The sequence below is a fragment of the Pagrus pagrus genome, assembly GCF_965226575.1.
Source record: "Pagrus pagrus genome assembly, chromosome: 20".
NCBI classification, from domain to species: domain Eukaryota; kingdom Metazoa; phylum Chordata; class Actinopteri; order Spariformes; family Sparidae; genus Pagrus; species Pagrus pagrus.
In genome coordinates this window covers 1,588,715-1,605,525 of record NC_140207.1, presented here as the reverse complement: position 1 = coordinate 1,605,525, position 16,811 = coordinate 1,588,715, and the positions used below count along the sequence as shown (strand labels likewise).

The following is a 16,811-nucleotide window of genomic DNA, read 5'->3' as shown; positions in this document are numbered from 1 at the left end:
GCTGTTTTCTCTGCGGGGAGACGAGAACTTTTATCGTGCTGTCGGAAAACAAATCAGAGAGGACGACTCTGATTCAGACGTCTGGAAGCAGGTCAGAAACATTAAAGTGCTGCCTGTTTGTGGAGCTCGGTGGAGCGGCGCTGATGAAGGCTGGACCCACCTGAAGGATCCAGACTGACCACTTAATGCGTCTCGCTGAGCTTACATGAAGAAAGACAGACAGGACGGAGAGAGAGAGCGGTAACGTCTCTGCCTCTCTCTGTCAGGCTGATTGGCTGTGGGAACAGAAAACAATCATTCATTATTCAGCTGCAGCAACCTGCACAGCGGAAAATGACAACTCACTCTCTCTCTCTCTCTCTCTCTCTCTCCCCTCACTAGTGTTAATACTCTCTCTACCACTTCCCCCTCTTCCCCTTTGTCATCTGTTTCCTCCCTCGCTCCGAGTCGTCACTCTCCTCCCTCCTTCATCTTTTTGGGAGTGAGGGTGAGGCTCTCTCCCTCCGTCTCTGTTAAATCATTCATCGCGCTGTGGCGGGCGGCTGCCTCCCTGTCTCCTGCTGAGGCTGCAGAGAGGGGGAGGAGGTGGGAGGAGGTGGGAGGAGGGGGAGGACGACAGCATGACAGGTGGAGGAGGAGAGAGGAGTAACGGCCACGCCGCACTCAGAGTGAAGCTTTGTGTCAGTCGACCAGCAGACAAACTCTACAAACTCATCACTCTCATCTCCGTCCTGCATCTTCTCAACTCCACCGACAGTGTTTTATTTTTAGGAATCAGGCCGGAGGTCATCGGACATATTTTCATCCATCAGCTGAGAAACACACGAAACGTTTCATGACACAAAACAAATACAAAAAGAGTTTGTATTGTGTTGTTTTGTGGTTTCGGGGTCAGTTAAGTCGTCATCAGTGTTTCATGCTAGCTGTGCTTCTACTGATCCTGCTGATATCACCTGAAGCTGATGATTATTACTGCTGTATTTGACGGAGGTGGAGTGAAATCACCGTCGACCACTGATTGGTCAGAGACGATCGCACATGTTTTATTAACTGCACCCAGATTTTAAAAAAACGGCAGTGCACAAACTACACAGACCGGCTGACAACCTGCAGACGCTCCTCTGTCACAAAGGCCAGAAAACAGTGGTGCAAATACTGTCGGGGAAACCCTGATATCTATTAAATATGAATTAAGATTTCTGCATCAAAACGTCTAAAAACAACTGGACTCTGTTCTGCATGTTGTTGAGTTGTGTTCTCACATCATCACAAACGTTTCCACCAAAGTTAAAGCAGAGAAATCCTCCAGTGTCCTCGAGGTGACGCTGAGTTTCATCTGGTCGTCTGTGGCTGTAACTTCAGGAGAGTCAGAGAGAGAGGAAGGAAGTCTGAGAACGAGACCGAACACAACCAGAAGAAAACTTTAACACATCAGAGAGTTGAGCTGAAGCTCTGAGTGAAGTCAGCACTCAGCAGAGACTCTGGTTCTGGTTCTGGTTCTCTGTCTCCTCTGTAACGTTACCTTCATGAAGTAAAGTCCATTTCCCCTCCAGCTCCAGTCAGCAGTCAACAGTACAGAACAGAACCACCCGACAGTGGAGGTCACCTCCGGATCACTGCTGCAGTCAGGCTGATCAACAGGAGTGAAGATAAACCCACAAGTTCAACAGTAACTCTGAGCTCTGCTCCCGTCGGTGAACGGCTCCGGATCAGAACCTGATGAGACTCCAGGTGTTTCTTCCTCCAGCAGGTCTGGATCTTTCGGTTAGGGTTAGGTTTGTACCGTTAGCAGCCATGTTGAGGTATCTCGTCATCTGAGCGTGTCGGTTTCTAGCCTGGAGGTTGTTGTTGATTCATGTCGCGACAAATAACAGTAAAACTCAAACAGCGAGAGGAAGAGGAAGAGGAAGAGGCTGACGGTACCGACGGTCTGCGTCCGGTGAGTCAGGAGAGTGTTTCCACCGGTGTCGCTACAACATTCAGCTAACAGTCCTGCTCACACTGAGGCGGCGCCATCGGCAGTGGAAAACAAAATCAAGATAGGTAATCTATACCAGAAGGGCGTCGAGTCGGGTCGGTCGGGTCGAACCGTAGCATGCAGTGGAAACGTGTTATTACACTGCTACTACTGATAATCAATGCAAAACCAAGAAAGAGACAAATATATTAAAACACTGCAGCACACACACTTCTCTGTCCATCTCTACCTCACCCGTCCTCTCTCCCCCTCTCTGGGGAGTCATGAGAGGGAGGGAGCTGTCAGCCTGACTGACAGCTCCGACGGCTTATCAAATTAGTCCCGGCCCAGTCGCGGCCGACAGCGTTACCGACCAATAAATGCAGATTTGTGGGGAATCATCGCGAGCCATCAGCTTTGATTTGCTACTACACGAGATGTTTATGGAGCAGGAGAGAGGGCGAGAGGCCATCGGCAGACTGCAGCAGGGAGAGAGAGAGGGGCACTTTGTTTTCTCTCTCTCCTCATTCGATTAACTTCAGAAGTACTCTGGACCAGAGAATATATTTGAGAGGCAGCGATTTCCGGCAGCTTTAGTGGGTTTTAGATCAATTTACGGTCATAATGCACATTATGGTTTGTTTGGAGATGAAACGCACGTCAACACTGGAGTTTGCACTTATAAAGAGATAAACAACACTTGAACGAACTGCCCGGACTCGTCTTCCTGTTTTATACACAGAATATTATTTTACATGGACAGAAAGTTGAGATTTAATGTTTGTCATCAGGAGCCGCTGTGTTGAGAAGAGGAGGACGGCGCCGACACACGCTTTCTCTGAGATACAACCCTGCTGACACAGCAATATTTCACTCTATGCTCATTTTAAGTGTAAAACATAAAGTTTATGTAGATTAACAGGATAATATCTCTCACCTTCAGCGTCTATAACAGGGACGCACACGAGTTAAATCTAATAAAATAAAACGTCTCTCCCAGTCGAGCCCAAAGTAAATTCAAAGCTGTTGTTGAACCACTCGGAGTACAGACGTGGTTTCTGGCTCTTTTCAAAGGTTACAATCAGATTTTTTTCCCCGAGCTGTCAGACGCTCTGCAAGTGCTTCTGTCATTAATCTGCAGGAGTTTGAACACACTGAATTATTTATCTTTAATACAAAAAACAGCCTCCAGATGAGCTGTAACTGCCACATCACACAGTCTGACGTGGTCCAAGTTCACATTCAATAACAATATCAGTGAAAATGAAACTCAGCACATGTTTTCATGAGGAAATATTCATGCGCCTGGTAAAAATGTGTCCTGTTGTGAGCTCAGAGTCGCCTGCCTGAGAGTAACAGCAGCATTAAACTCATTATAGCTCTTTATTTCCTTCTTCACACTAACTGTGTGCAGATAAAAGAGTCAGAAACAAGAGCTGAGCTGCAGAAACAGACTATCTTTCTGAAGATATGTGGCAGGACTGTGGACTCACTCAGAGACTGTTGCTCTAACATCTGAATCAGTTTAAAGGCTGTTTCACGTCATGTGTTACATGTAATAAAGATTCATTTGTAGTTCAGTTTATACTGTGATCAGTGTCGGCTGCTCCAGTAAAGTTGAAGCTCCTCTGGGGACGGCGTCGAACATCTCCGCTCACATTCACAGAACTTTATTGTCCATCAGCGGGACGGACGCTCGCCGATCATTAATAGGAGATTTTAAGAGATGATGTGTTTATGGTGATACAGACGGGAGACGGCGGTGAGGTGAGTTACTGTCCGACCGCTGGTTTATGTTTCTGACGGGAAAGAACAGGCTCGACTTCCACATCAGCTTTTTGGATCCAGTTAGCAAAAATTTAATATGCTGACTAATGACAGCAGACGCAGAGCAACAATCCATCACAGCAGAGAGATTCAGGAGAGCGAGCCGGCGTTGTGGAAAGGCTGAAGGAGTCGACGGGGAATAAATGTTGGGTTTGTCTGACAGGAACTGTTGTTTGAGAGAAGAATAAAAGCTCATTGAATTAAACAGTCCGTGACGGATGGGTTACGTTTCATTTTCGGATCTGGTTCCAAGTTGTTAAAATACCATGGCAACAAATCCCTCATCAAATCTTTCATTTACAATCTCTTTTAAATTGTCTCTTTTCTCATTTTCTCACACTGCAGGCGTCTCCGAAGACGCGAGTAAAGTCCTGCTCCCAACATTTCAGACCAAACAAACAACCGGACCCGGACTCAGAGTTTTATATAACGACACCAAACAGCCTCTCGACAGCACAGCACATTCTGAGTGTCAAGTTTATGCATGTTAAGCTTTGTGTATCATTTAATAAGGAAAGGCTGAAGTCAGCTGACCACTGTCGAGCTAACGATAACAAACACGAGGTCAGAGGCGTCCACGCAGTCTGTCCTCCAGCAGAAGTTCAGGTACTAAAGTACTAGAAGAGTACTCAGAGTATCAAAGTACAAAGTACAAAGTATCCGTCTGTGTTATCCTGACGCTGTCTGATGAGACCAGGCTGCTGCAGCAGAGTTCAGATCATCAGCACGTTCTGCTTTCTTACCGACGACACCAAACTAATCTGAGGGGTTCTGGATGTGTCCTGGTCTCAGTTACCATCAGGCCCGATCCATTACATGACACTCCGATGTCATCAAAAAAGCCAAAGTGCACTGAAACAAACAGCTTCATCAGTAACAGGACGACGCTTCACGTCAAGGTCGACACCGGCTCAGCTCGTTCTGCTGTCAGTTTGAGTTTTCACGTGATGGAAACAAACTGACAGAAGATACGGAGCGAAGCCGCTCGACTGCCTGGTCTGATCTCCTGAAGCAGCTGCTGGCTGTAGTTTAAAACCAGACAAGCAGGAGGAAATGGTGCATTTGTTGTGTGTGTGTGTGTGTGTGTGTGTGTGGGGGGGGGGGTGGGGACTACTTTCAGCGGCGGATTAATCCACGTTTGATGCTCCAGCTAAATCACCAGAGTTAAACTTTAAGAGCTTCTGTTCGTTGAGTTGAAGCAGAGTCGCAACACAAACAGGCAGAAGATAAAGTGTGTGAAGCTCCAGACTGTGTGTGTGTGTGTGTGTGTGTGTGTGTGTGTGTGTGTGTGTGTGTGTGTGTGTGTGCGTGTGTGTGTGAGGCGGAGGGAGGTTCGGGAAGAAAAAGGTGCATTGCAGGTATTTCATGCGCCACTAATTTAAGAAGTGATAAGTGTAATTAACTCTGTAAACGTTGTGTCTTCTTCATCATCATCATCAGGCTGCGATGACAACAATAGAGGTGTGTGTGGAGGTGTGTGTGTAGGTGTGTGTGGAGGTGTGTGTGGAGGTGTGTGTGAGTCTGAGGAACCACGGCAGAGATAATGACAGTGTGTGGGAGACGGACGGGGGGAGAAAGGGGGAGAAGATTCGAGAGTAAAAAGGTGCAATGCAGGTATTTAGTGCAGGACTGATTTCAGAGACGTGCAACTGGAGTCGTTAGCGTGTCGACGTACGAACGCGCAGCTGCATGTGGAGATCCAACACGTGACGGTGACGTCATGTTCGCTCTGCTCCACGTCTCCTCAACAGATGCTGAACCTGCTGCAGGGATCTGACGGAGACGTCAGGACATCAGTGGGTCCGACACAGACGCTGGTGATCAGCTCTGACTCATTCACACCAACACGCTTTCACTTTAAAACTTCGTTCACACCTGTCAGACACAGACACTTTTGGAGACGATGATGCAGACAACCCACGAGTCTCGTCAGTCACGACGTGTCAGCGCCGAACGCAGACAGAAGAGTAAGACTAGCAGCGGTTAATTCAACACGGACCTTGTTCCTGATACCAGCAGCTGCTGTGCTGTTAAACTCTGCGTTTTATAATGTTACTGCTGGCTGCGTGCACAGGAGGCCAGCTTTATTCCTATAAAACATTCATTTGTGGCAGTTACTATCTGCCTGACATGGAGAGAGAGAGAGACCTCAACAGGTTAAGAGGATCTTGGATTTCTCAAGTTAAAAATCAGGTGAAAGTCTCAGGTGGTCCTGACGTTCAGTCTATAAACAGGCCTCACAGAGAACCACCAAACAGACCGACAGCAACACTTCAGTCTGTTCACATACTTGTGACAATAGAAAGGACTGGTTACTTCATTAATCAAAGCTCTGAACATTAATCTTTGTTTAAGCGACCCCAAGTCTCTGCTCACATGTGCAGAACCTGCCTGAGAAACATCATGTTTTAAGTTTCCTTCAGTGTCACAGTGATCCAGTGACAGTCGTCTGTACGTCCACAGGTTCACTGCTAACAGGAAGTGCTAACAGCTGATTCTGCAAAGTTTTTAATTTTTCTTTGGTTGTTTTTTCCGTTGTGTGGACTTTCATCAGCATGGAGGGAGGAGATGAAGACTGGACTTTCATTTTTGAGGTGAACTGTTCCTTTAAGATGTATTTGGAAAAAACAAATGACCTCTGCCCTCAAAGGTCAAACTGAGCGACAGTTTTCAGCTGATCAGAGTCGAGAATCTGAGTTCATCAACAGATTTCTGAGTCTGAAGTCTTCATCTCCCCGAGTCTCACTCAGCTCTGCCTCTCTCCACATTAGCTCTAATACCAGGAGTCAGTGTATATTAATGCATGTGTGTGTGTGTGTGTGTGTGTGTGTGTGTGTGTGTGCACGCGCGCTCAGTGGGGAAAAAGGTCGCTATTTAAAAGACATTAAAATGCTGAAAGATGAATAGTGTCGGACATTTTTACGCACTGCAGGGCCCTCGCTACACACACTCACACACACACACACACACACACACACACACACACACACACACACTCACACACACACACACACACACTCACACACACACACACGCTAATGCAAGGTCGGGCAAGTGTGTGTGTGTGAGTGTCAGTAATGTGAAAAAGGAGTTCTCAGACATAAGGTACCAACCTCCCACTGCTGCCCTTTACACACACACACACACACACACACACACACACACACACACACACACACACACACCGTACCTACTTCTTAAAAAATGAGATGTCAACACCAGGCACCGCAGGCTCGGAGGTGCACGCCAAGGACAGCTGTGTGTGTGTGTGTGTGTGTGTGTGAGACTCATTGCCATTTAGAGTAAACAGGCTCTTTTCACTGTATGTGTGTGTGTGTGTGTGTGTGTGTGTGTGTGTGTGTGTGTGTTAATTAAAAGTGATGACGCTGCCATCACTCGTGTGTCAGACTGACTGACCTTTACCCTCCCTCTCTCTCTCTCTCTCTCTCTCTCCCTCTCTCTCCCTCTCTCCCCCCCCCCCACATGTCTGACACCTGTCACCAGCATCAGTGTGTGATCGCAGGTCTTTACGTCGCTGCTGGACGACTTTACCTTTCGGTTGTTTCCTCTTGTGTCAGTCCTGTTTCTCTTTCCTTCTTCTCCTGAAAACGTCGGAGCTTCCTCGTGCTGTTTGTCCTGTTACCGTGTGTTTGTGTCTGTAATACTCTGCATGTATTTGTACACATGAATGTAGTGCTGGACGATACGGCCTCAGAGGAAACACTTCACCCACCTGCTGGTTTGTTTTATAATGCTTAAAGACAACTGATCCCAGTCTACGGTGGCCTCAAAGCCCCAAACTGATCCGAAAAGATGAAGACGATGACAACCCTAAACCTAAACCTGACAGTCTTCTCAAATCCATTTGGGATTTGGGGTGATGACTCCATAAATCCACTTAGAAATCCTTAAAACAGTCTCTCCTCACATGTGCAGAACTTGCCTTAGAAACATCATGTTTTAAGTTTCCTTCAGTATCACAGTGATCCAGTGACGGTCGTCTGTACACCCACAGGTTCACTGCTAACAGGAAGTGCTAACAGCTAATTCTGCAAAGTTTTAATGGAGATAATGAATGAATTTTACTTTTTGAGTGAACTGTTCCTTTAAGATAGCATCGCTATATTTGTAGGCGATGTCACGACACACGAAACAAAATCAAATCAGAGCACAAAATCAGCCTGATAAGAACAAACGAGCGTCAGAGAAACGTCACGAACGTTCACGCCTCCTTCTGAGACTTCGACCAATCGCAGCACAGAGCGCTCTTCAGACTGTAAACATGGAGAGCGAACCTGGAGCCATCCGACCATCACCCTCAGGTCAGGAGCACCAAGTTAATCCAGTCTGCACACACACACACACACACACACACACACACACACACACACACACACACACACACACACACACACACACACACATGCTGCAGCTTCACTTTCGTTCACAGGGCTGAGATCACATCAGGACACAGCGGCTGTCGGTGCCGTCAGGTGGAACAGTTACACGTCACCTCTGCTCGTCACGCAGGTCAGGGCAGATGAGAGATGGCGAGCTGTGATTGGCTGAGGTCTGACGTGTCTGTCGGCTGAGAATTTAAGACTCTCTGATCGTGTTATTTACTCCTCTTGTCCTGTCCTTATATATGTAATAAAGTATACATCAGTGAGCAGTTTGTCTCATTGTGGGGACATGAAGATGAAGACATTTCACTTCCAGGGAATGAATGTGAGTCAGTTTAATGTACAACAACAAGTGTGCATCTGTGTATTTGTGTGTTTTTTCCTACTTTGGGTGTTTGAACTCATCCACCAGCGACACCTTCTCCACCAGGTCTCCTCCGATGGAGCGCACCAGGTCGTAGAAGTCGTTCTCTGTGAAGCTCTCTTTGCTCTCCGGCAGCCAGAAGGAGATGTCGTTGTGGAGCGGAGGGTATTTACTGAGGAGCTGAGGAGACACAGAGAGGAACTGATGAGTTTTAGACCACAAGAAACAAAAACATGTGTCAGACTAACGTGGTGTCTGCTCTGGGACAGGGTTTAAACATTTGCGGGTCACTTGGACTCATTAGTGTTTCTAAGATCCAGGCTTTGACCGTGTTAATGTGCAGACTGTCTCACTGTAGAAGAGAACAAGATCACTGAACGACCAGCGAACACATCGGCCGCAGAGACGGACCGACCGGGCGGTTAATGAACGAGCTGCCGTTTGAGTTAATCCAAAGATAAAGAGAGGAAGTATGAACGAAAGTGTGGAGGAAGAGCAGAGAGAGCAGCAGAGTGAAAGAAGACAATAACACATTAAAAGTTAATCAGGACGTCAGAATGAATCTGATGTTTTATGCAGCGACAGACGGAGAGAAAAAGATTCCCATCGTCTTTGACTTGTTTATTATCCTGGAAATAACTTTTAATAAACACACAGAGACAGAGAGGAGGAGTCTCCACACGAGGTCCGAGTGCTGTCAGTTATTCATCCATAAACACAAGATATAAACTGAATGTTTCAGACGAAGACGAGAAGGTTTCTGTGTCTGTGTGTTGTGAAGTATAATGAAGTGGTCAGTGAGGAAAAAGCATGTTAACGTGTGTAAAAGGACATTTTATCATTCATACATTAACAATCATACGTCTGTGAGTTTGTGTGATCATCTCAAACACTGTTAAAACAAAGGAAACATGCAAAGTTCCTGCAGGTCCAGATTTGAGCCGACACCGTTAGAAACGGGCCTCAGAGTTTGTTGGCGTTACAATTTTCCAACTTCCTACGTAAAGTGTCATTCAAGTGTTCACATCATGAAAAAATCAATGTGTTCTTGAGATGAATGTGTCCGACGGACGGACAGACAGCCTGAACACACAACACCTCCGGCCACAGCTGCTGCCGTGCAGAGCAGAAATAAAACAGCATGAACACCATTTATATTATAATGTGTTTTACATTTTTCTCCAGAAACATATGGCGGGCTCAAACTGGGCCGGCGGTCCGCACTCTGGGAAGCCCTGCTCTTAGATTTCCAGCCGAAGAAAAAGGATCCCTCACATCATTAAACATCTGCTGTTAATTAAATCAATTTATGCTGTTTTTAAGGAACGAAGGAAGGAAGACATGGTGTCCACATACTTCTGTCCGTGCAGTGTAGATAGATGGATGTTTCTGAGGGAGTTCATTCAGCTGCTCAACACTATCACAGTTTAGTGGCACCGGGCAGCTCCCTGGTGTGTGTGTGTGTGTGTGTTTTTGTTTGTGTGTGTATCCATGTTTACACACACACACACACACACAGACACACACACACACACTCAGCCTGTTTCCTGGTCGGACCGACAGTCACACTTCATTACCTGTGGATTCGGGGTCGGGGAGGATTCAGGGGGAGAGGTGTAGAGTCCCGACCCAGGAGAGGTGCACTGACCCTGGGCAGGAGATGAGCCGTGCTCCCCCGGCCCCTCTGGAGGAGCCGAGTTCATCAATAAAACTAACAGGAGTGAGCGGAAGAGGAGGACAGGAGGACAGGAGGACAGGAGGAGAGGAGGAGGGGAGGACAGGAGGAGAGGATGAGGGGGGGAGAGGAGGAGGAGAGGAGAGAAGGAGAGGAGGACAGGAGGAGGACAGGAGGAGAGGAGGAGGAGAGGAGAGAAGGAGAGGAGGACAGGAGGAGAGGAGGAGGACAGGAGGAGAGAAGGAGACGAGGACAGGAGGAGAGGAGGAGGACAGGAGGAGAGGACGAGAAAAGGAGGACAGGAGGACGGGGAGAGGAAGAGAGGATGAGAGAAGGAGAGGAGGACAGGAGGAGAGGAGGAGAGGAGGAGAGGAAGCGGGGAGGACAGGAGGACAGGAAGAGAGGAGGAGGGGAGGACAGGAGGAGAGGAGGAGAGGAGGAGAGAAGGAGAGGAGGACAGGAGGAGAGGATGAGGGGGGGAGAGGAGGAGGAGAGGAGAGAAGGAGAGGAGGACAGGAGGAGGACAGGAGGAGAGGAGGAGGAGAGGAGAGAAGGAGAGGAGGACAGGAGGAGAGGAGGAGGACAGGAGGAGAGAAGGAGACGAGGACAGGAGGAGAGGAGGAGGACAGGAGGAGAGGACGAGAAAAGGAGGACAGGAGGACGGGGAGAGGAAGAGAGGATGAGAGAAGGAGAGGAGGACAGGAGGAGAGGAGGAGAGGAGGAGAGGAAGCGGGGAGGACAGGAGGACAGGAAGAGAGGAGGAGGGGAGGACAGGAGGAGAGAAGGAGAGGAGGACAGGAGGAGAGGAAATGGGGAGGACAGGAGGAGAGGAAGAGGGGAGGACAGGAGGAGAGAAGGAGAGGAGGACAGGAGGACAGGAGGAGAGGAGGAGAGGAGGAGAGGAAGTGGGGAGGACAGGAGGAGAGGAAGAGGGGAGGACAGGAGGAGAGAAGGAGAGGAGGACAGGAGGACAGGAGGAGAGGAGGAGAGGAGGAGAGGAAGTGGGGAGGACAGGAGGAGAGGAAGTGGGGAGGACAGGAGGAGAGGAAGAGGGGAGGACAGGAGGACAGGAGGAGAGGAGGAGAGGAGGAGAGGAAGTGGGGAGGACAGGAGGAGAGGAAGTGGGGAGGACAGGAGGAGAGGAAGAGGAGGAGAGGGTCTGTCCCTACATATCTTTATATTAAAGTTATTTTTCCTTCTCTCTCATCACCTCTGTCAGTTTCTGTTGTCGTCTGTGAATCTTTAATGCCTCCATCGCTCGTCTCCCATATCATTTGTTTTCATTTCACCAGCTCTGTCCTCCCTGTTTGTTTCCTTCCTTCCTTCCTTCCTTCCTTCCTTCCTTCCTTCCTCCCCTCTTCTCTCCTCCTCTTCTCTCCTCTCTGCCCTCCAACAGTCACTTGAAATGTTCTTCATTAGTGAAGACGAGAGTCGACAAAAACACCTTAAGCAGGGACAGAGTCACCGCTGTGTGAACCATGTGTGTGTGTGGTGTGTGTGTAGTGTGTGTGTGTGTGTGTAAGTGTGTGTGTATGTGTGTGTGTGTGTGTGTGTGTGTTCTAGCCTCTTAACCTCATGTATAAAACATTTTGACAGTGGGAGCTCACATCAGCCGGCAGCAGTCACTTCCCCTGACCCCACCACCATCATAACACACACACACACACACACACACACACACACACACACACACACACACACACACACACACACACACACACACACACACAGACACCACACAGGGGAGAGGGCAAAAGGAGGAAAGTATGAGAACAGAAGGTGAGAACGAGGAGGTGAAACCAGCGACTTCCAAAACGACGTTTATCATCAGTGAAGCTTGACTTTGATCGTTTTTGCCCTCAGACAGACTCACACTGACTCACACTGACACACACAGACTCACACTGACTCACACAGACTCACACAGACTCACACTGACTCACACAGACTCAGGTGTTCCAGGTGTTCCAGGTGTTTGTCTGTTCGTACCTGGAAGCAGACGGGCTGCTGGATGTCGTGGACTCTGAACTGCTGGAGGAAGCGTTGGTCCTGACTCCAGAACAGCCGGATGTCTGGGATGCTGTACAGGATCATGGCCAGCCTCTCCAGGCCCAGACCGAACGCCCAGCCCACCTTGTTTCCTGCCCCCGCTGCAATAAAACACAACATATGACACAGGTAAGTTAGCATACATGCTAACGTATCAATTCAGCTGCTGTCAAAACAGCGGAGCAGTTAGCAAAGAGACAGATGTTTCTCCCACAAGATGGTGGACGACAGTGTCTCCACCTCCTCCCAACGTCCTTATGTCCTTTTGACATCCTCGTCTATCTTTCTATCTTTCTTTCTTTCTTTCTTTCTTTCTTTCTTTCTTTCTTTCAGACATTTAAAAACCAAACACCAATTAAATAAACTCACAGACTTTGAGACGAGGGAACCAGATGTGCTAACGTGCTAACTGAGTGCCAGGACTACAGACTGCACCTCTCTGCAGGAAGTCAATCAGCTGTTTTTTATCAGATTTTGTGTTAGACGAAAGTGAGACCGACAATAATCTGACATCACTGTGAGTCTGTGTGTATGTGTGTGTGTGTGTGTGTGTGTGTGTGTGTGTGTGTGTGTGTGCGTGTGTGTGTGTGTTAGAGCTTGTGAGTGGGAGGCTCAGGTTGTATAGATTTATTGACAGCATTAAGTTGAAGTGTTGAATAATATAGCCTGAAGCACAGCACCTGCACACACACACACACACACACACACACGCACACACACACAAACACACACACGCACACAAACACAAACACACACACACTCGTATCATTTCCTCTCGTTCTTCAGTTACTTTCTGATTCTTCATCGATCGCTCCAGAGAGCAGGTGCCTCCGCTCAGCCAGCAGGACCTAAGTGCGCTGCTCAAGGGCACTTCTGCAGGCACAGGGTTTGAAACCAGAGGTGGAGACCTCTCGTGTGAGCTCAGCAACATGTGGACAACGTGTAGGAAACGTGTTGAGGACGAAAAGAAACTTCTTGTTATTCTTGATTAAATGTCTCAATTTTTGGTTTTTAAAGCAAAAGTTCACCCGAATATTAAAATTCAGTCACTATCTTCTGTCGTTTTCTGATCCAGAGTTAAACAGAACAAGATAAAAACCCGACACCTGACGACCTCAGGAGACTCAGATGAACTGAGCACTCGAGTATTTTAATTCTGAAGAACATCCGCTTGCCGAGTTGACGACATCAGAATGAAATCCCAGATGTTCGACTCCCCGGCTCAGTGTTTTCCGTTCTGTTTCTTAAACTGCAGATCACGACCCAGACAGAGGTCAGGGACTCAGTTTCTGGAGGGTCGACTCGTCAGTTTGTCTCAATTAGTCTCGATCCCGGAGAGAAAACCCGCTTCCCTCTCATCTGGGTCCCGGCTGAAAACGCCTGAAATCCTCGGAATTACCCATAATCCTTTATTCCACCGAGCGTTTGCCCTTTGCTTTGACCCGCCTCGGAGCAGTTGAAGAGTTTTGTTCTGAGATGAGATATCTGCCGTTTGAAAAACTTCCTGCAGAATGATTGATAGCACAAAGTGGAGACGGGTCTCTGAAGCGCCGAGACGACCCAGACTGACAGAGCTGCTGCAGACTGAGCCGTAAACTGGAGGAGGATTTAATCTTCTCTGCAGTTTTTCACCTTAACGTGGTTACCTTGATGTTGTCTGCCACATGTGAAGATGTTAAAGCTTAAAAATGTTAAAATGGCAACGATGTGAGATTTCATGCTTTAACAGATGTAACAATGCAAACAGGACGAAATAAACTCACTGACAAGAGACAAACATCACAACAACATCAACCTCAGCTCTGGTTTTAGATCCAAGAACAACAAACTGCTGCACAAACGTGTAAAGTAGAGGCCTCTGATAACCTCTGATAATCTGTTGATCAGGAACGTATCAGCTGACAACCATGTGAACGCTTCATCGGACAGTTCCTCTCTGGTTGACATAAATATATTATTTCTGCACGTCTTCATCCAGGAGGGACAGAAACACAACTGATCTGTGGTCGATACGAATGTTTCTCTTGGAGATCCTCAAAGATTTAAGGATTGTTGAACGCCTCGATGGTCGACTGAGAAAGGATGAAGCCAGAAAATCTCCAGAACCACAAATATTCATCCCTGGACACGACGTGGGTCCATCTCCAAAAATGTGTCTTCAGGTTCTCTGGTACGCAGCAGTGAAGCGGGGACAACAGCTACCTGCCTTCAAAACCAGTCACGTTCACATTTCCAACAAGAACACACATCAGCTGACTTTATACCATCTTAACAACACGTTGTTTCCTTATGAATTGCTTCAACTCGTCTGTGTGATGTTTTTAATCCGGTCTGGAGGAAAACAAGCTGCTTTTTATCGCACTGCTGCGGCTGAATGTTTGACAGGCAGAAAATCAAAAACCTGTCAAATAAAATGTCAGACAGACAGCAGGTCAGACACTCATGGGCTGTTGTGTTACTCATATAAACGCGACTCAGACGAGCTTTATTAGCGGTACGTTTGATTAATTGTTCTGGTACCAAACCACGTACTTTATCGATGTCACTTACACCAGGCGAGGACGAATAACACATGAATCTAACAACATTTCAAACGTTCAGTTTAAAAAATGAAGCGAAGGAAGTTGAGGTAGTTAAACCGGCAAGAACTTAAAAATACTATCACCCCTCACAAATTCAAATTCAAAAGTTTAAATGTTCAGAGAACGTCAGCAGATCACCAAAGTCAGTAGGATTTGTCCTCGTGGGACCATCTGTACAAACTGACATGATAATACATCCAACATATTTCAGTCAGGCCCACAGAGATGGAGCCACACCAGTCAGTCCAGCGCTTCTCCTTTCAGGATATAAATGGAGTCGAGTCCACGATATGCGTAGGACTCATAGTGGACCATGAGTGATGTGAATATTGACTTAAATCCCCTTTTTTACAGTCCACGTCTCACATGTGAAGGCTTCAAATCCCTGTAAGCTGCCTCCTCCTCCTCATGACTGGAGAGGATGTAACAGGAGGAATCAATGCAGGACCACGGCCCGATCCATCAGGTCAGAGTCATCATGTAGAGAGCAGGCCGTCAACCAACCGATCTGATCTAAGTCAGCGACGTTCGACATTGTGGTGCAACAGTTCAGATCTTCAGTGACTTCACTCAGAGCTTCAGCTCAACTCTCTGATGTGTTACAGTTTTCTTCTCGTTACGTTTGGACGGTTATGGACCAGTCAACAACATGCAGAACAAAGGTCGAGTCATTTTTAGACATTTTAACGCAGAAATGTTACACATTACATCTTCACTATCTAGTTTCGGGTAGTTCTGGAGCAGGGGCTTGTTGAATGTGTCAGCAGCTTTAATTGGACCGGACTTTGTTCAGTATGTTTCCACTCGAGCACCAGGCAGGATTAGTTGGTATGCTGCTGCTCACACTGAGCCCACTAGAGAAACACTGTGTGTCACTGCAGACAGAACAGAAACCACAGCGCCGGTACCGGAGAGATTAGATTCCTATATCATCACTTCTGCACAGATCTGCAGAAATAATTAGTCGTGTGCGGCGGCGGCGTGGCCACAGGCTGTTTGGCTTTCAGACTCATATTCTGAGGTCGGCGGCTGGGTGAGGAGTGGGCGGAGAGTCTTGGGATGTAATCTGGACATTTTTCTAAATATTTGTGCGTGGGGGCATCAAATGGCTCTCCACTAATGGACCAACACACCCACAAACACACACACACACACACACAGACTCAAAACAAGAGGCGGGCGGCGAGCGCGAGGAGGAATTACCTGCTTTGATTGGAAATGCTTCGGCTCATTATGATGATGTGTAACCTGCCTGCCCCCCTTGTAGGTGTGAGTCCACACGGCGCCCGTGCACGCAAACACACACACACACTTCCTCCTTTGCATCCTGGTCTTGTCGGTCCCGGTCCAATCAGCAACCGGGGAATGTGGTTTCTATGCTAATGAGCGCGGGGTCGTGGGGTCGCTGGAGATGAGGGAACACGCTGGAATAAATCTCCACTTCATGATAACGCACAATCAATCAGATGTGTGACCTCATCATCCTCCTCCTCTACTCCATTCTTCTACACCTGTTCTCCTCTTTCTGCTCCTCCTTCACCTCCTTCACCTCCCGTCTCCTCCTGTGTCCTCCTCTGTGAGAATCGTGAAGGAGATTTGGGAATATAAAAAGAAGGAAAGACACTTTCCACTAGACTTCCACATCATCTACTAGAAGCGCACTCAGTAGAGTGCATACCTTTGCCAAGCCAAACAGTCCTTTTCTGTGCTCACTCATAGATACCAGCCATCTGAAAAAACATGTTAAGGTCTGTGCATTATCCCCAGAGAAATGGAAAAAAACGCCTTATCAATGTTACAGAAATTATACAGATCAACACAAAAAGCTAATGAGGTCCAAATTGGGCCGATACCCTCCATTCAAGTTTAGTGGAAATCTGTTTAGTAGTTTGGGCTAATCCTGCTGACAAAGTAACCAACCGACAAACCAACAAACCAACCAACCAACCAACCA

At 47.6% G+C, this 16,811-nt stretch overlaps 1 protein-coding gene across 1 annotated transcript in view; it reads right to left on the bottom strand.

Annotated features, from left to right (window-relative positions):
• fars2 (phenylalanyl-tRNA synthetase 2, mitochondrial) overlaps window positions 1-16,811 on the bottom strand; it is a 113,994-nt gene that overhangs the window by 26,465 nt on the left and 70,718 nt on the right. Inside the window, exons 9-10 of the mRNA XM_084340078.1 lie at window positions 12,216-12,376; window positions 8,574-8,731 (exon numbers count right to left, since the gene is read on the bottom strand). Coding sequence (XP_084196204.1) covers window positions 8,574-8,731; window positions 12,216-12,376 — 319 coding nt within the window. The remainder of the gene's footprint in view (window positions 1-8,573; window positions 8,732-12,215; window positions 12,377-16,811) is intronic.